The following is a 21,254-nucleotide window of genomic DNA, read 5'->3' on the forward strand; positions in this document are numbered from 1 at the left end:
CGGAAATTGTGGCGGCATTTATGTTTTTGTTTTTAGCTCACGGCATCTTCCCCGTCGTTTCACCTCTGAGCGACTTTTGTTTTCGAAATCCGAAACGCCTCGATCCGAGATTCCCTTTTCGCCATTGTCTGAAGGAGGTCGTAAAAAGTTTGTTGACAAAAATAATGAAACCAGTCAATCATCCGCCGAGAGTATTGTTTCGGATCGCCTTTTAAGCACGATTGATTTTGCATTCGGATCTGAATCGGCGACTCCTTATCGGGGGATGAACACTTACACGAACAGATAAAACTCCAGCGGTAATAACTTATTCATAAACGCAAACGTAAACTTTGGTTGGTTGGTGAGGAAATATAAAGGAGGAAAGAAATAATAATCGTATCATTACAAGAAATTAAATCTGAGAGGAGGACAATAAAAAATAAATTTCAAAAAAGGTTACACGTAAAATAAGTTAAAGTAAGAATTTCTTACACACAAATTTCTTATTTTCATTAAAAATCTCGAATGGAATAGCCATAACCAAGGTCGCTTAGCAAAAAATATCTATATGACAATACCTAACAAACAGAAAAGGTCACATATATGGAGAAAGGTCTCTCGCTTAGATCGTCTTTATTTATTAATATGGTAACTTCCTAAAATTCCCATTCTCAAAGTCGCCGTCAATTTTTCCGCTGATCAAAGATTTATCTCTTGGGAGATACGGAAATATAATCAATCAACTTCAACAATTGCCGATAAAAATCCAATAAACTTAAAATTTCTGCTTCTTCCATTTTTACAATTTGTTTTTTAAGTTTTATTATTTGTTGAACCGAAATATGAGACCGATCTGGTTTCGAGGAGCAATTATGGAAGAAGGAATCGTGAAAAAGTAATGTTTTGTAGGAAAATTTTTCGAGAAAGTCGACCATAATGTGTGGCCAATGTGATATAGACCAACTCAGTCTTCTGCCTATTACATCACATATATGTGATCGTAAGAAAGGCTACATTGTTTGCAGAAGTTTCGGGTAACTGCTCGGTATGTGGTCTAGCAATGTCTTGCTGAAAAATTTGATTATGTAATAATATAAAAATGAACGTTAACATTTTTATCAACTGACCAAATAATAACATCATAACGTCTCTTGTAAGTGCACTCTCACGCTTAATGTCTTCAGCTGACCCCTCTACAACCACAGTGAGTCCACAAACAAAAACATGACTGGTCACTGACGATCCGATTGTACCCCTGATTCCAGTGAATCTGTTCGCATCACTGTTGTAGCATTCCAGCCGATCCTGTTTAGAATTTCCTGTAAAGACATCCCAGCCTCCCGTAGGTCTATAATCCTACCTCATTCAAATAAAAGGATATTTTCATTACCCATAAGAAAATACTAATAAAATTAGTAAAACCCGTTTATTTTTTAAGTGAAACCGTATCTTAAATAGTTGTGCTCGCGAATCCTAGTGGATAAACGAAAAAAAAAAGTCACAATTATAAATTCACTCCGATTGTGGAAAACGTTCTCCCATAATTTTACAAGCATCGGTATTGACGTTTTTAAAAGGGTGTATAGGATAAAAGATAACTGCTATTGACAGCTAATTTTGTGGCCTGATAAAACTGCTATCGGCTTTGCACAATGTTCACCTGGAAATACGTATCGGTGTTTAGCGAACCGTCTGAAATTCGCTTGTTTTGGGCCTTTTGTAGACCCGAACCATTTTATCTGTTCGGAAGGATTCGCCTTTAACAAGGAAACGCTGAAATGAAACACTTCGCCGCTTGTTGTTAATTAATTTGTATATGTAGCTAGAGCTATTAACCCCGATTTCGATGTACTTTGGGCCACCTCAAATGTTATTCCATTTTATTATAATAATAGACACCTTAGATGCACCCACAGTCCCTGGAATCCCTAAGTCTCAAGTCCTAAGTATTATTTATTAATCTTTGTTCTAAACTATCCAGTTCCACCACAAGTAGTGACATTTTTCTTTCAAACTAGCCTGAGTTTATCCAATATAGATTAACAGTTTAAAAATTATAGTCTATTAAATAATGAACGTTCAGGAACTTCTACCACTCTTGGTACGCCAATCAGGCTTCTAATAAGGTTTATATCAACATAATTTGAAAAAACCTTAATTTCTCTAACTGTAGGCCCAATTTAATTTTCGGCAGCTTGAACAGAGTTACTATGTTTTAAAAAAATAGTCCTTCTTTTTAAAATATACTATAAGAAAATACCCCTGAAAATAGTATAAGAAAAATTGACTTAAGTATAATTTCAAAGGACACCTAAAATAACTTGGATGCTTAATTCCTATATTTTTAATAAATTTGCGAATCTACTATAAGTTTACCATTTAATGCATGTTGAGAGCATTGACAAAATTCTTTTTTCTATTTCCAGCTTCCGTGTTACTGTAAATTATTTATTAAATGCTTGGCTTTCCGAGGATAGATAAAAACAGTAAGCAAAAATCATTTCTGCTGATTGGAAGAAAAGGATTGGGTGAATTAAAAAATAATTAATATCTATAACAAGAACATTTTTATTTCTATTTAAAAATGGTTCAACGTTAGAGAACACTTCGATGGATCAATAATGGTTAAAGCTGGCAAAGATTTCCAGCATAGTTTGAAATGATAATAATTGAAAATATATTTTATTTACACAAAAGAACATTTGCAGATTTCTCTTAGTTCATGTGCAGATGGGTGCATGTGTGAGATAATAGTTGATTCACAACACTAGCAATAATGTACAAAATGTACAAAAAACTTCAATTAAATTGTTTGAAGAGATAAGAAAGTGCTTGCTTTTAGAAATTAGTATAACTTTGTCCGATTTGTTTCAAATTTTCCGTATTTTATTTCTCAGAGTGGACAAATAGTTCTATTTTTTACCGTTATCAAAACGGGACCGAAAAATATAACGGGATACCCCGCCGAAATTGAAGCAGGACGCGGAAAAATGACCTGCTCGGCGTTTCTTAATGCATGGCGGCGTTGGGATTGTCGACCACGAAACGTGAAAAGTCCGAATAGAACGCGTCTTATCGAAGGACGTTCTCGTGGCCAAATCCGATTCGCGGGAACCATGTTCGCGAAAAAATTTATAACCTCTGGCTCGGCAATCGTACACGCCGCCCGTAAATAATCGGTAATACCCGCGCAGGATCAAAATATTTTTGACGGAAAATTTATATTTCATAAAACAAAGTGCCTCCGCCGCCTCCGCGCCGCCCGCCTTTTCCGAGAGATAAAATTTCACATCTTACTTTGTTTTCGCCGTGTGTGTGTATCTCTCACAACCCCGCGCAATAACAAATCAAACCGGGGGCCAAAGTAAAACATTGTTTGTTGCCAAGAAAGAAAAATGTAATTTCACGTTTGACGTGGTGAAGAGGGCGGGCAATTTATCATCTTTTCGATTAACTTCATTACGATTTGACTTCGCGCAGAGAAACTTCTCGATTACCGGCCGCCGGCGCGCGTTGCTATTAAAATAATAAAGGTTTGCTTTTTCGTTTTTGTAAATGGATTCATTATTAACGGAGAAAAGTTTCTAAAATAACGCGTTTTCATCCGGGAATATTAAAAATTAAATTCTCAAATGCATAGATCGTTGCTGCAAAATCGATAAATTAGTCGCGTTGAAGTCGTATTAAAGTCTGTTTCATTGCAACCTTTAATTTACTTTAATTTTGTATATACAGGGTGTTTAATTTTTCGTGGGCGAATATCAACTTTCTTATTCTAAATGGAGTACTCCATTTTTGAATTCTATACAAAATTCTAGGCACCCTTCAGTGAACGAAATTGTTTTAAATGGTGGATCGTTTTTCGTTAATTTACTTTGATTTTGTATATACAGGGCGTTTAATTTTTCGTGGGCGAACATCAACTTTCTTATTTTAAAAGGAATACCTAATATATTACTCCGTTTTTGAAGTCTACACAAAGTTCTAAGCATGTTTTGCGCATATACCTAAGTCTAACCGTTTTAGACATTTTTAATTTTTTTGCGAAAAATTTACGTCTTGCAAACGTGAAATATCTGCCAGTTTCTTCATTCGGAAGCCTTTATTGTTTCACTTGAGTAAGTTTTGTTGTAGACAAAGGACTCGGATAACGGATTTAATAAGAAATTTCGATATATATATTATTACAAGTTACACGAAAAATAAGATTAAAAATTAAATCAAACAAACTGCCAAAAAATTATTTTTTTAAATGGAAACTACCTATTTTTATAATCTTGTCATATTTAGCATTACAAAATGAAGGCAATTTTGTACAATGTCGTATATGCCTAATATGTTTACTTTTTCAAATATTTCCTTTTAAACACAAATAATATGATGTTACCATATAGGTTCAGTTAGTGTAAGGTTGATTTACCATTTCATAGTTGACCATCATCTTGCCGATGCGCTTATGATGATCCAAATGTATGTATGCATTATTTATACAGAATAAGACCAAGGATACGCGATAACGTTGGTGAATATTTTATTAACGATCGATCAATAAAAAATTAATAGCTTCAAAAGATTATTGTAACAGTTGTTCAATATATGGATAAACGTTGAATAATATTTAAAAACTCTCCCCTGGCGCACCATACTTTGACAGAAGTTCTACCTGATCTTGTAACTTCCATACGCTTTTTATTATTTTTATTGCTATTTATTGCTTTCGTTATCTGTCCAAATAATACTAGCAAACATGTTTTCTGAAAAGTGTCTATTCATAAATCTAACCTGATGTTGTAATCCCGTTGCTGTAATTCCTGCACTGGAGCCAGCCGATATGTAACTTTATAACATATATTTTCCTCAGTATTAAACATTCGAAAACAATCGAAAAAATTAAATTTATAGACAATAAATAAATATAAATCAATAACATGTCAAAAAATATTTGAATTATGACTGTAATCAACATCAAATCCCGTGGCCAAGGAGGCAGCTTTCTAACACTTGTTTTGGTTATATATATATATATATATATATATATATATATATATATATATATATATATATATATATATATATATATATATATATATATATATATATATATATATATATATATATATATATATATATATATATATATATATATATATATATATATATATATATATATATATATATATATATATATATATATATATATATATATATATATAATATATATATCCTGCAGGATTCCAGTCGGATGCAAGATTTGCAGGATTCCAGTCGGATGCAGGATTCCAGTCGGAGTTCAACGAGCGAACGGATGATATCCCGGAATATAGTGTCATCACATTTTTCCATCCGTGAATCAATACGTGAGATATATATATATATATATATATATATAAAATTTTGTGTTTCATGAAAAACTTTTAAAAATATTTCCAGCAATTTTTTAACCCGAAAAATTGATATATTTTTTAAGTCATTGAAAGTTATTTGAAATTTGATTTCAAAAAATATATCTTAGTTCATAATTCGCCAGAGTTTTCTTGGAAAGAATAGAAGTTTTGAACTATGAACAAGTAAGATTTCACCGGTGCAACCATAATACGAAATGCTTACTATAGTAGTGGTCAAATTGTAATTTTGATCATAACGATAGGTTTAACCTTTCAAATAAATAAACAAATAAACTGACCAAAACTAACCATTGATAAAAATGCATATTTTTGGTACTAGTTCTTGATAGACTTATTGGTGTCTACTTTGTTGTTGACGTAAAACCACTTGTTACTCACAGGGATTTCATATACAGCTTGTTTGGTCACTTCTTCCCAGACTGATTACTATTAATTAAGTCGTGTCGCAATTTTCTGAAAATGTCTCGCCGCTCCTAGTCAAAACTTTCGAGCTAAATATTAATTATGCTATATTTTTAAAAATATTAAAAGTCCAAAACAAACAGTTCATTTGAATAAAATAAAATAAATAAATAAAAAGTTGTTGTGCAAATATTTTTACAGAACCACAAAATTTTCCATAAGAAAAAATTTAAAGATTTTCTTCTATAATAATTTGTATTACATTTAATGTAACACATTTTCCTTGTGAAAATAATACTTTGAATAAAAATTTGAAAACTATGTTAATTGACGTAAAACCAATTTTAATTCCAAACTACTTGCGAGGCTTCATTACTCCACCCAACTATGTCTTAATGTTATTGTCATTTGTACAGAACAGATAGATCCCGTCAAAATATTGAAAAATTATTTATGCGGTTTTTTTTAATAGCATTACTTACAATAATGATTTTAACAATATTTAAACGATTTTATTTTTAACCTTGTCAATTAACTGAATTATTAATGAAATATACCTAACCCAATAACCCAATAAAATATCATCAATCAATACTTTTATTAACCTGAGACATCTGTGAGATGTCATTCACACATATTTAGACGTTAAGCGACATCTCATTAATATGTTGATACTGGATTTATTACAAATATAATGTTTAGGGCATCAAACTTCAGGTTCTTATGTTGTCAGAAAGACCCCAGTCTTATGGTTACTGACGGCTGGAATAATATATAATAACAGTTTTTTTATTTATTCCTTACGAAAAAATTTCAATCAGGCGGTATAATTCTAATCCCATAATCGGAAAGTTCATTATATTTAGAACAAAAACTGTTAAAACGTTTCCAAGGTTAGGGTGAAAGAATTATTAAATTTTTTTTTAAACTATCGAATGCCAGTAGTTTCAAACAAACGTTCTCCTTTTCTGAAACTCTAGATCTAGTAGTGAGGTGACTTGATGAAACATACCATATATTAGGTAAAAACTTATTATCAGTGGGAAACTCCATTAACACGTACCCTAAAATATTGATAAGAAATTTTTGTACCGAGCATATAATTCAGCTTTGTGATACACGGTGTCATACCATTCCGAAATTGAAAATTATCTGTTTACCTCCGGGAAATAAATTAACACAGTGCTAATGTCGGAAGTGGGTTGTGATGAATTAATCACAAAACACACACGGGCTTGTCTGTTGTACATGATTAACAAGAGGCGATAACTCAGTGAAACGGTCTTCCAAAACTACGTCTGGCGCTTTGCGTTCTGAGTTATAAATGTAAAACCGTGTTGTTGATGTCGAGCGATAAGGCGGAATAGATTTAAATGTATGTCGTGTGGTAAACACTGGAGATTTTATTCCCGGTAGAAACTCTAAAAAAGATGATTCTATGGCGTTTGATGAACTCTAAGCCTTTTTCTCTTACTTTTTCAGATCCTCCGGAGATAACTGTGGAGCGTCCTGTGGTGTATTCTGGAGAGGGGTTAGAAGCCCAACTGGTATGCCTCGTTCACGGAGAGAGTCAGCCTGAAGTAAGTTACTGGACATTATTTTTAATGCTAATTATTTATTTTATTATTACTAGAAGTAGGGTTATTCTTCGAGTGCCTTGAATGCTTAGTGATCGTCGACTATCATAATTTACTTTTTACAAAACTTCTTGATTCCTTCTGCGTCGGTTTTTGTTGAGTCGAGCTTGCTGACGTTTCTCCTATTGACTTCTTCAGAGCTTGACTGAAACTGGCTCGCATTTTACTCTGTACCTGCTTATATATTGCTTGAGGGGGCCGGAGCTAAATGAGTTGCATAAACACCGTCTCGAATGACTGATTCCCATGTTCGTGACAGGTAGAGACCTGAGTCGCGGTTAATATTGTTAGGTTGTTTATAGATTTCTATAGACTGTCGGATTTTTCGTAGGTAGAAGAATTATTAAATGCAAGAATTTTAGTTTCATCAACTAAAATTTTATGTCCGGTTTCGTGATTGTGTTCGGCAACATTTAATGAGTTTATTTGTCTTAGTCGTAAGGCTCTTTTGTGTTCTTTGAGCCTGGTTGATATTTTTCCTCCGCTTTCTCCAATGTATTCTTCTAAAGTTCGACTCAGCAAAAACCGACTCAGGGGAATTCAGAAGTTTTGTAAAAAGTATAACACTAGCCTGTGGAAGTTTCTTTGAAAAATTATCATAATTTACATTTGGTTAGTCAGGAAAGCGTGTTAGAAACAAGCTCGAACTAATAATCATAGCAATGGAAGCCAAACTTGTTTGAAATAGCATCCACACTGTATCTTAAATAATATAAGACCTGTATAACTCGGCTTGGCTAGATCAGAGCTTTATTGTTAATTTGATGATTAATGTTCCTATTTTATTTTTCAGAATTATGGTAATCCTTTTTATACATAATATTATACAAATTTTTATTCATAAAACCAACTCTCAAATTTATCGCAAAAGAATTGAGATATTTTTTTACGACGATAAAAACGTTTGCCAAAACGCTAGCACTAATTCCACTCGAAAAATTGTAGCTTATTTTGAAAAAAGAATGATATATTTTCGAGTAGAACAGGGACCAAACAAGATTTTATAATGTCTGCCTGAACAGCGACAAAGTGGGCCGACAAAGTGAATTAGCTTAATTAAAAAGTTGCTCTAAATTTTTAGCTTGATAAAGGCGTTCCGCTGAAAAATACGGAGGGCGTAAATTCGGAACTCGACTGATTAGGCCAAACGAGACTGTCGGAACATAATTACGATTGTGTGACGGCCTGTATAAAATTATAGCGCAGATCGCGCTGATTTTTTTCTTTTAAAAATAATCAATACGTTCTTACAAAAGAGCGTTTGAACCGTGATAAAAAATTTCAAACAAATAATTATATTATTTATGCATGGTGTTTTTCCGGAACACTATAATTATCGAAAAATTGAAAATTTGGGATTGACGATGAATCTCCGAGGACTTTTAAAATGAAAAAATGTATCTATCTATGCTATCTTCGACACAGAATCACACTCAAAAATTTGAAAAACTAAGGTCAATACTAATGAAACTACTACCTACCTACTGTGGAAAATGTATCATCGCGAAAACTGTCCGAGACGCAAAGGACAGTTCTTTCGAACTGAGTCCTTGCCTCACGTATTATCCTTAAATAGGAAATCATTTCAAATGTCGAATCCATGCTAAACAAACGGTATCTCATACAGCCAATGAAATTCGATTGAAAGTCCAAAAATCCTTCAAAAATCCAAACTTCTTAAATCTAATCTTCTAAAGCCTGAACGCATTGCTTTAAAATCTCTAAAATCTAATCCCGACAACGTAATTCTAAAAGCAGATAAAGGAAATACTATGGTGGTCTTGAGCACAACTGACTATCAACAAAAAAAATCAAGATACAGGCGAATCATGTAGTCAACTTAAAAAAGATGCTGTTATTAAGGCTTCGTCTCTATCACAATCCGTGAAAAAGTCTGTCGCCTCCAATTATTACAAAATTCCTCGTCTCTAACATTCACAAACCAGGATTATCCCTTCGACCTGTTGTCAACTCCATTGGTTCTCCAACATATTCTCTACCCTCTATATTAAAACCCTTTACAGGGAAAACTGATACTTTTGTATTTAATTACTTTCATCTCATTGAGCCATTATATTAGATCGAAACGATATTCTGATTTGTTTCGACGTACTTACTAAAGTCCATATAACTGGAAGTCCGAGAATCTGGAGCCAAAATTAATTGAAAACTGCTGGTCTGGAATATACGATCCAAATTTATGTACAGATGCCAGGAAGAGCTATGGGTTCTCCATTATCACCATAAATATATCGAGAAGAAAGCCCATTGTTAAATATTCTTATCAATAGAACATCAGAATTAACATTACGAATATAAACTTGGTGTGATGCTTATTTTTGTAAACCATTGTAAATACGATACTAATAAAATAGGCTTTGTCGTCATTTTTCAAATGAGAAAGAAAGAAAGAATATAATGATTATCTATCTAGTTTTTATTCGGTTTAAAATAAAAAAGCCTTTCCTTTTTACAAATATCTTACCGGGGCATATACGCTATTTTCAGTGTAGGTGAATCGATAACAGTAGGCAAATAAATTGACCCAAATCGGAGTGGTACCTGCATTCGATAAAGCGACCGAATTTTGCAATGAAATCGATGCCAAACAATGAAAATTGCGTGGGTTACTCTGCAATTCTTTTTCGAACTTGATAAAGTTTTATTACCCACGTGTTTCTAAAATGCATGCCTGAGCAAAATTGTGCCAATTTTCTTATTTTAAATGTTGCCCTACATAATATTGCCTTTGTCAACTTGGAGATATTGAAATTAAATATTTTCTGTCAAATTTGCTTACTAAAGATTATCTGTAAGTTTTTCCCAGATTGTTTGATTGTTTAGTTACATTTATTTGTAGAAAAATGTCTGTCTACCAAACGTAATTATAAATTTCAATAATTATTAATATCGTATTATTATTAAGGTGTCAGCTTTGTTAAAGACTCTCGGAAGTCACGTCGGACACTGACGTTTGACGTTTGTCAGTTCTGATGGTCACTTTACACGTCATTCACGGATTAGTGCTGATTTGCAAAAATGTACCCAAAAACTGCGGGTCATAGAAAAAGTATAGCAACACGTTTAGATCACAGTATTAAAAATTGGGGTAACTATCTATTAAATTGTATATTTCTTATTTTTAGAGTTTTTGAAATATTATCTTTAAACATTTTCCTTTGGAAATAAACTTCATGACATTTAAGAGAGAAAGGAAAATCGCCAACGGTCATCATATTGTGAGTAACTGGAATATTGTTCTCCAATTCTTCCTGGTTTATTATTTTCCATAGTCGACGAAATATTCGATTTAAAAATGAACTAAAAAATTTCCCAACATCGAAATGTCAAGGAAATTCTATAGAAAATATTTATCGACAGCGGGACATGGATTTAGGACTTGTACTCTTTAGAAGGTTCAAAAAAACACAGCGTTATCTATCTAAATTTCAGGGTTTTCAGGACAAATATAAACCCGTTGTGGATAACAATGTCGTTTTTTTTTTTAATTTAAAAGTTTGCGTTCTTTGATCCTTTAAATTTAGCTTGATAATATTTTGAAACTGTTATTGGGAAACAGCTTAAACATTATAAACATATTATTTTCTAGTAAATAATAAATATGTGCAACATAATTAGCGAAAGACCCATTTTGTCACTCGTTCATCACCTTGTAAATAATAATAAATTGTATCCTCTATTTGTTATAGTATTAATTTCCAGACCAATTACGTAGATATAGTATATTGTTCGCAAACAGAAATTTATATTTTATTTACTTTGTAGTTCGCTTTCATAAAAAAAAAACGCGCCGAACTAGAATCCGTTCCCTAGTTTTATTTACTCGACGAAGCCTAAAACGCGGCTTGAAACCGGGAATTTCTCAGCCGTCGTTTTGTTTGTTCCCGTTTTTCGAAACGACGACGATGCAGTCTTTAATGCGAAGTACTTTTGTCACTTCGACTGGAAAATCGAAATTGAAACAGTAAATTAGTCACGGCGCTTCTTTGAGTACAGTTTCGTCCTCGAATAAGGCCCGAACACGGACCGAAAACAATGAGGTTTTATTAAAACTTATACCTTTCGAACGACTTTAATCAAACGCATTTTTCTTTTCCTCAGTGACGACGCTCAATGATAATGGTAATAGATTTAACGCAGTCACGCAGCAAAAATTCATATTATTATTCAAAATTGGTCTTGCGAAATAATTTTATATACAAATATTAGTTTGATTAGTTAGTTAATAATGACAAAAGAGAGGTATAACGATAAAAACTTCGCATTTCGCATTATTTACAACAATCCTTAAGAGATACAGCAAAATATTCTTTGCCAGTTTAACTTTCCTATTAAGGGCAGAACTAAGGAGCCCGCCGTGCCCAAAAAGGGCGGTCTTGGCTTAAATGGCAGTAGATTTCGGTCGTTTGCCGTCTTTTCAAGCTTTGTATTGACCTCGCCCAGACAGACGCGTGCCATTCGTCAAGCTCCGCCTTCAAGGCGTTCTTTGGTTCAGACTCGGCCTTTTTGGGTGCACTTATGAGACTAGTCAACGTACTTAATGTGGGACTGTCGAAAAATTTGATTTTGTTTAAATCCAACCCAAAGTCCCATTAAATTTTGATCACGCTATTTGCGTTCGTGGTGTATTTGTGGAATGCGTTCAATGGAACGACATCTTCGTATTACCAGTAGTAGAAAACAATTTATTCATGATTTCTACACATAATGGCCATCGAACTCGTTGATATCAACAAAGTTCGCAGAATAAATATAAGTTCCATTTTACTTTTTTACTCTTCACAGAACTCCGCTGGAGGCTATAGGAAATGTTCAGTATCAGTATCAGTATTAGTAGAAAAACAATATTTTCTACTCCCTTTTCTAAAATACCCAAATAGACATTGATCAGGCGTGGGAAACGTATTACTTTAAGACGTCAACTTCATTAAACACCGTCGCTAGACACTTCGTACTTTACAGTATATTAGATATGAGTTTGGGAACTATCGGGTGTTTTCGACGTTTGGTAATTTTGAGGGTGAAGTCACACATTTCTCGGTTATGTGTCACATGTATTCCTGTCTTAGTGTAAGTCACGCGTCTATTAAGCACCCTCTCCGCTGCGCTCCGCTCGTATAGTTCGCCAAACGATATACCGTTTTTACGACTTAATCCGGTATTTAACTTTAGTAATTTTTTTTGTCTAACCGCAGGCCTACCTAGCTTGAGTTTCTCTTTGCAATCATCAATAAATAGATTCGCAATTCCACAATGACGTTGCAGTACTTCGTGCATACAAATGCTGAAAACTGACGGATTTGTGTAGAGTTTCGTAGGTGAGATTCCTCGATTATTGTTAGTCCATGCATTAATTCGGGCACTAGTCGATTTCTGTAAACACTTTCTTCTTCGATGACCTGTTCTACACATTTTTTCCAACCAGAAGCAGATATTTTTTCTACTTTTCTTCTAATTAATTCTATTGCCACAGAACTAAATTTCGACGAGTTGTTGTTTCTTCTGAAATTGGGTTTCAGCTGCCCCCATATCAGTTCTATCTTATTAAAATTATACTTCCTATCAAACGTTCCCGTCATAAGAACCTCCACTAACTGCCTCTTTGTGTAGGAATTTTCAAAAGACATATCATTTTCAAGCAAAAAATTTTGAATGATTTCTTTAGTCGATTATCAATTCGGTATTTTTTCCGCTTGTGCAAAATGGCAGCTGGCGACAACACTGTTTGCTGGAGTATTGGGACCAAAATTTTTCAGAAAACCATTTTTCTGATATCTGCTGTCATGTTTACGTGGCAGTTAACCTTTGCTTCATTGACATCTTTTGCAGAAAGCAACAAAGCTTTATCTACCCAACCAGCGAAACTGGCACATCCAACGAACATTTCCTAGTGTTACCATCAGTTCATCCTTTCTTGGCGGTATCGTGGCTATCAAACCCGATCTCATCTAAATATATGATGGAGACGTTTTTAGTACGAAATTCTTGAACTTCCATCAAAAATGTCTCTTTGTAATAAAAACCAAATCTTCGTAAGAACGCACGTAAAGTCTCTTGGCAACAGTCAATGTTCAAAACACAACGCAACTCTTCATGTGAAGTTTTAATTGCTAAAACGATGTTCCTCTGAAACGCATCATATATCAACCGCCTCACTATTCCGGCATAGTGCATGTCAAGTAGACTTTTTGAGACCCCACGAACTTTCCGCATTTTTCTTTCTTGGGCACCATTCACAACTGTGGCATACGGTGTTTTAGTCATCGCGGATGTTAATTTTATGGCTCACTTACCCCATGTCAATTTCAGAAACAGAAACACAATTAAAATTATAATTTTGGCAACAACCGGCAAATGTGTCCGAGTCTGACGGATGTTTTAGGAAGATTTATAAAAAGCACACGAATATGAATTAATGTAACAGTTTAATCAAAGAAAATTTCCCTACTCTTAAAATACAACAATCCGCACGGCACAGTTCTTGTCGGCTAACATCGTTATTAAGGCCCTGACTTGTTGTGCACGTGCCGGAAAGAATGCTCCCTTACGCTGTGCAACAGGCGGGTCTTAAACTTATTCCCAAACCAAAACCATAAAAGGTTGCAAAAACGGTATATCGTCGGGTGAACTTTAACAAAACGAACTCATGACTAAAGTGGCCTTTAACTAATTTATTACACTATTAAGATATTTAACGTCTTTGTCGGTAATTAAAGTTTCGGTCGTTTTTACTAGAATCGTCGTACGGCGGTAATGTCGAACTACCGTCCGATAGTTGACAAACAAAACCGGTTTTACAATGGCGTCGTTCAATTTCGGAAATGGGCAGCGGAACAAGTTAAATTATGGCGTTCGGTACGGTAAATACCGCGCACGGCTTTTGTAGCAAATTGCCGTTAAAATTGGTTAATTAAGACCAAGTTTGGAAATCGTTATCGGGCGACACGTTACCCCGAAAGTTTCCCTAAATAAATTATGAGCCCCTATTGATATTCGCTTAGCGTTTTATTTCAAGAAACTTTCGTCTGCGTCACGACCAAACAAATAAAAATTTAATCGCGCTGATAGGTGGACAGATGGATACGTGGCAGATGACAGTGAAAAGATCATCCTTTTGATACGGGCTATCAAACAGATATTCGCAAATTTGCTAGAAAGAAAAATGAAAAGTACACTTAGCCCTACATTTTTTTCGAAAAATGATCACAAATTAAATAAAACATAGTGATAAATAATTTTCCAAACTTAACAACTTAAAGCTAGTTAAATAAGACCGAAATCATTCAATTAATTGAAACGTATGATTATTCGAAAACCAGATAAATAACAGGTGAATCAAAGGGAAAGGAAAATCTATAAACACGAAACGCTGCACACAATTATACTGACAACTTCATACAAGTTGGCTTTGACAGTTTACTCTATTTGAAACTGATTTTATAATTGTAATTACCTTAATAAAATTTAATTCAAAGCAACTGGGTTTGCCAATTAAATACTTATTTAGCAAGAATTCTTTAGAGATGCCGTATTTATACGACCTTTGGTTGATGGCGTGTCCCGGGTCCGGCTCTTTTAAAGCTGACTCGTCGTTAGGCTCCCATCGCATGCATAGTCAGATTGTTCTTTGACTGCCAGTTCCCCCTGTGTCCTCTCTGGTGTGCCAACAATGCCGGCATAGTGTATACCTAAAAATATTGTTATGTAGTGATTAAAATTGTAAGTGTTCTATAAAAGCGAATGTTATTTTTGAGAGATCCTTCCTCTATAGGCCACACACCCGTTCATTACCCTCAATACAATATGACAATCTGACGATCAAACCTTTACCTATACCTAGTTTACAAGACGCACACTTTTTTTACAGTAATTGAAAAATTGCTCGAATTAGAATAATTTTGGCAATTGCAACATGAAAATTGATCTTAATGCAGCTTATACGGGCTAGGTATAGGCAACACCCGTGCAATCACATCGTGTTACTTTATTTGTAAAAATTTTAAATATAAGAACCTTTTTTGTTAGAAAATTTATCCTTGTCCAGTAAGGTGGTCACTAATAAATTGCTCGAGACTAACAAATTTGACGAAGTAGTAAAATGGGGAAAACCATTTAAGAAATAAATAAAACATCCGCTTTGATAGAAATCATTTATTTCTTATTATCAAGATTGTCATGAAATTGAATATCGTTTTCAACTAACGGTCGTTTATCTTGCAATTTTACGGATAATTAGACTTTAATAATAAATCTGAAAATGGATGTTTTTTCCAAAATTCAACTTTGAGTTCTTTTATTCATATTTTGCGTTAATAGGATTAAGATATTGAGATGCGGTTGTCTCTGCTGTTATGATAATGTCAATGGTTGCAAAGTAAATAATTTCTGTCGTCTCCAAAGCCCACTGTAACTATTTAAAAAAAAAATAAAATGCGTTAGGACATTTACTATTAAAAAACTAACTAACCAAAACTACCAGTACCAGTACCAGTAAAATGAAAATAGCAATTGCTCCCCCTAGTGACCATTTCAGGGATTCGAAAATAATATCCAGGATTTTCTCTTGGCCGATTTACTGATTTTTTTTACAATTCAATTTCTAGGAGACTTTAATAATAAATCTTTAAATGGATGTGTTTTCCAAAATTCAACTTTGCGTTCTATTATTCATATTTTGCGTTAATAGGATTAAGATATTGAAATGCGGTTGTCTCTGCTGTTGTGATAATGTCAATGGTTGCAAAGTAAACAGTTTCTGTCGTCTCCAAAGCCCATTGTAACTATTTTAAAAAATTTAAAATGTTTTAGGACATTTACTATTAAAAAACTAACTAACCAAAACTACCAGTACCATGAAAAAATTTGGCAGAGGACGGATTTTAAAAATGAAAATAGCAATTGCTCCCCCTAGTGGCCATTTCAGGGATTCGAAAATAATATCCAGGATTTTCTCTTGGCCGATTTACTGATTTTTTTTGCAATTCAATTTCTAGGAGCGTCCTTTGCCCTAGTACTGTACCTCGTTTATCTATATATAGAAGTGGTGGTGTATATCTATAATTCTATGTACATTACATACTTAACATACTGTACTATTTGTTTTAGGTATTATGGTATAGGGATACAATGCAGCTGGACACTACAGAAAGGAGGATCATGGAGTCGCGTGGTTCCAGACATACTCTTATCATCCGCAGAGTCACTAGGCAAGATTTCGGCAACTACACCTGCGTAGCCGACAACCAGTTAGGGAAAACTAGGAAAAGCATTCAATTGACCGGTAAGAAAAGCTTCCGCACTATTCACCCACTCCCAAGCTAAAGCTAAAAAATTTATTAGCTATAATTTAGCTTTTAATTACAAATTTGTTTAAATTTTTATTTTACTACTAAGCGTCAAATGACGTTAAGTTTTTCATTTAAAAGCTTTGCACATTCCGAAACTATTAAGTGGGAAGTGAAAGTTGGGAAATTTCCTATCAAATTTGCTTTTCATTTTCGTACCTCGAGTTTTGTTTAAAAGTTTGTTGTTTAGACGGGTTTCGTAAAGGTTTAGTGCGAACTGCTTTTCGGTGAAATTTTAATTTGAAAATGCGTTTTCACTTTTGCTAATTATTTTCTTAATGGTGGCTGGCTCTATAGGGAAGTAGGAAGTTAAGAAAACTATTTCCACCACCACTCAAGTCATTCTGAGCAGTCGTTTTAAAAGTTATTCAAAAATAGATTTAGATTTATAATTTAAGAACGTGCTTAAACAGAATGGTGTGAATTCAAATGTCAAAAATAGTAAGGTTGCGAATATATAAACTTTGTTAACTAAGATAAATTTTAGCTTCAGTTTTGTATTGGACATTACCATGGCTAAAATATTTGCAGAAAAATTTAAACCGTTTCAATGTCTATAAAGTTTTTCAAAATAAATAAGAACTAAAAGTTCAGATTTTCACGAAATTATATATTTTGACATGACAATTGTTTCGACATCACCGTGTCTTTATCAAATGTAATATTTACAAACTACCTGCTACTATATATACCGAAAAATGACCATAAAACATTAATTAATGTTGTTGCGAGAATTTAAGTTCAATAAAGGAGAGGTATTTAAATCTAATTGATCGTTAAGCAATACATTTGAATGTCTCATTTTGTTAATCTCCATGGCTTTCAATAAATTTAATTTCAACTTTTTGTGGCTGTATGTAATATATCAAAATTGTCGTCAAGAATGTGTTTTTCTGTGTTTAAGTGTATAGCATAATTAGAATCTAGATTATTGTTTTTAAACGCTCTTATATGTTCGTTAATGCGTTTCTTAAAGGATCTACCGGTTTGTCCAATATAAATTTTAGGACTAGTTCCACACGAACAATTTAAAACAATTACATACATAGGAGAACCTAGTGAAAAAGTTTCAAAACATTTGTCAAAATGTGGTTTAAAAATAGTTTTCAGAACTAACAACACGATAGGCAAATATTTAAAAAAACAATAAATCGAAATGTCCAAAATCCCAAAAATCAGGTGTCTACAGGTTGAAATGTGGATCTTGTCCTAAAATTTATATTGGACAAACAGGTAGATCCTTCAAGAAACCCATTAACGAACATAGAAGAGCATTTAAAAAGAATAGTCTAGTTCTAATTATGCTACACACTTAAACACGGAAAAACAAATTTTTGACGACAATTTTGATATATTACATACAGCCCCAAAAAGTAGAAAATTAAATTTATTGGAAGCCATGGAGATTAACAAAATGAGACATACAAATGTATTACTTAAATACGTCTCCTTTATTGAACTTAAATTCTCGCAACAACATTAATTACGGTTTTATTGCCATTTTTCGTTATATATAGTAGCAGGTAATTTGTAAATATTACATTTCATAAAGACACGGTGTTGTCGAAACAATTGTCACGTCAAAATATATAATTTCCTGAAAATCTGAACTTATAGTTCTTATTTATTCTGGTAAATGGATTTTCATCAAGTAAAAGCCTCCTCAGTTCAAGTTTTATAAAGTTTTAATTTGGTTTCATTTAAGTATCAATATTATATTAAATTTCTTTCCAAAAAGAATTTATCTACTTTTTGATACCTATATCTTAAGAGGTTAGCAGAATTCCAGTTTGGACCAAAATTCCTTAAACCTTTTACCTTATTTTTTTCCGATACGGGCCATGTCTTATAATTTACATAAGGTAAACCCATAATCTTAAAGAACTGAATATTCTGTTTATTTTATCCTTAAGTCCAGAGTCACCGGCACTGTTAGAAGAAGTTCAAGAGGTGCCTTAGAAATAGACTCATGAAATGCCAGTTTTAGAAATAAATTATCTCTAAAAAGGACCCGAGCCAAGTAAAACTCATTAATGAAAATCTCAACACACATCACAAATTTTGTTCTAATTCGTAATTTTATACGGGTTTTAAGTTGGGAATTGTTATTTACAATTCTGATTCCTTATCTTATATATCTTAAAAGAAAGCACTTAAGATACACAACAAATAAAAACAAATAATTTACAAATCTTATGTTGCGCCTGTTAGCTAGTTTAAAAAAAGATTATACCGAACCTGCATTCACTATTGGCAAGTAGTAAGTAGCTTATATTACTCAAAAACGAATTTATTCCAATATACATTTAATTTTCATAATTCCATTCCATTTTTTAATTTTTGAGGTTAATCTGATCCGCTGTGCACCATCTTTTTTATAATAGGCAAGCCTTTGCCCGCTAAATTCAGCAGCGCCATGAAGGGTAGATGGAGAGAGAGCTACAACATCAGCTGGGAGGTGGAATCTCTCAGCCCCATCGAAGAATATAAGCTTCTATTTCGCAGACTTCCCGATCCGACAGGTTCTTCAGACGATAGCCAACCCCAACCGCTACACCATCAGAGCCAGAAAAAGCTTTTCTTGGGGAAAGTAAGTATTATTTATATGTTTATAAGTTTTCCAAAACCTTATAGCTCTCTTATTTTTATTGCTGGCGGTAAATATTTACAGTATTAAAGTTCTCTCTTTCCTTATATTATTTAAGTGGCTTTGAACAGGCAATTCGAAACACCAGATAAAAATAAAGCAATGTACTTGGTATAGGGGAACATTTAAATGTGATATCGTTCCGCTAAATCCAAGCAAATAAACTAAAAATCTGTTTTATATACGCAAACGTGCAGTTATTATGCTAAAACTAGGGGGAAAAATATAAAAATAGATTTTCGACATCGTAAAAATGTTTCTTGGGATACTGTATACGCTCGTTATTACGTCATAACTCGCAATTTTCGGTTTATGCACTGACTCAGATCTTAGCTTCGCGATAAGCTCCTTTGATGCTGTTAGAAATGTAACCTTTTATGTTTCGGAAGTAAGTAAGATTTATTATGGGGAAAATTAAGTTGTCTGGCTTCGGAAACTTACAAAAGCGAAACAGCGAGCTAAAGAGTAGGTGCGCGGGACCGTACAAAAGCTACTTTTGCAGTTCGCCATCTAAGACGTACCCGCGAATCTGAAAAGCCGGTAATTGCGTGTTTGACTAGTCTGGATACGAGGTGCTGCATGCTTTTTTTTACCCAAATATTTTTCAATTGTTGTTATTTTGTTGTGCGAACTTAAGAAAGTAGCAATAAATGTAGGTGGTGGGTGTTTCTTTCTTCTATCTATTTAGCTCGGTTCCAGCTATCTTTAGACATAGGCCTCCGCCAACCTTCTCCACTCATCTGCCTATCTTATTTCAGGCCTGGCTCTATTTCTTTTATTTTATCGATACTTTTGTTCCATCTGTCGTCTTTTTGACATTGCCACCTCCTCAATAACGTCGCTTACATTCATTTTATTTATTATCCACTCATTTGTTTCTGTATCACCTTTTTTCACTTTGTACTGTCACTACTTTTTCAATGTTTAATTTTGTAAATGTCCATGTTTGGGATCCGTACATTAAGACATGAAATAGGCACTGAAGCTTAGTGTAAGCGAAATGCTGCCCATGGTAGTCCATTTCATCAGTTGATTTCTACTGTTTGGTTTCCTTTGTTATGTTTAATAATTTGTTATGTTTAACATTTCTTTCTCGACTCTGGTTTTCACCTGTGGTGGTTATGATTTTACTTTTGGTGTAGTTCATATTGTAACCTATATTTTTACTCACTGTCCAGTTGTTTCAGCGTTTAGTGCAGTTCTTTTTTTTTATAAGTTTATCAGTTCAAGTTCTGCCCAAATATTGTAATACATTTTTTTCCAGTTCAGTTTTTCAAAAACATCCGCTAGAGCCTCGTTAAAAGGTAAAAGCGATATTGCGCCTCCCTGTCGGACACCCTTTCTTTTATGTACTTATTCAGTTCCCTTTTTAACTATTCTTATGGTTTCTCATTATATGTACTGTAAATACTAACTAATCACTTATACTGATTCCCTTTCCGAAACTTGCTTGCTCGTTCAATTAGTATTCGCCGAATTTTCTTGTTAACTTTGTTGTTAATATATTTGTGCGGAACTTATAAACTACATTCAGTAGTATTATGTATAGTTTTTAGATCTGCTCTATCGCTCTTCTTATGCTGAGGATGATGATGTAGATGATGAATAGGGAGTTTTTAGGAGTACATTTTATCTACTGTTTTTTGTATTTTAACATTTCTGTCGGTATTCCGTCTCTTGCAACAGCTGTGTTATATTTCAATTACAACACAACAAATTTCTAGCTAGCATTTTAATAACAAAAAATATATTAAACAATTTCACATCTTTAAAATAAAATCATAATAATTCAGGACTCTTTGCATCTAATATTTAA

At 33.5% G+C, this 21,254-nt stretch overlaps 1 protein-coding gene across 4 annotated transcripts in view; it reads left to right on the forward strand.

Moving 5' to 3' along the window:
* Positions 1-21,254, forward strand: part of LOC132698576 (limbic system-associated membrane protein-like) — a 228,788-nt gene that overhangs the window by 199,609 nt on the left and 7,925 nt on the right. For all 4 annotated transcript variants that reach the window (XM_060664754.1, XM_060664752.1, XM_060664756.1 and 1 more), the window contains 3 exons: positions 7,272-7,369; positions 16,553-16,727; positions 19,176-19,381. In XM_060664754.1, the coding sequence (XP_060520737.1) occupies positions 7,272-7,369; positions 16,553-16,727; positions 19,176-19,381 (479 nt within the window). The remainder of the gene's footprint in view (positions 1-7,271; positions 7,370-16,552; positions 16,728-19,175; positions 19,382-21,254) is intronic.

Source organism: Cylas formicarius, unplaced genomic scaffold (genome assembly GCF_029955315.1).
Source record: "Cylas formicarius isolate icCylForm1 unplaced genomic scaffold, icCylForm1.1 PGA_scaffold_2__14_contigs__length_35257938, whole genome shotgun sequence".
In the NCBI taxonomy this organism is placed as follows: Eukaryota; Metazoa; Arthropoda; class Insecta; order Coleoptera; family Brentidae; genus Cylas; species Cylas formicarius.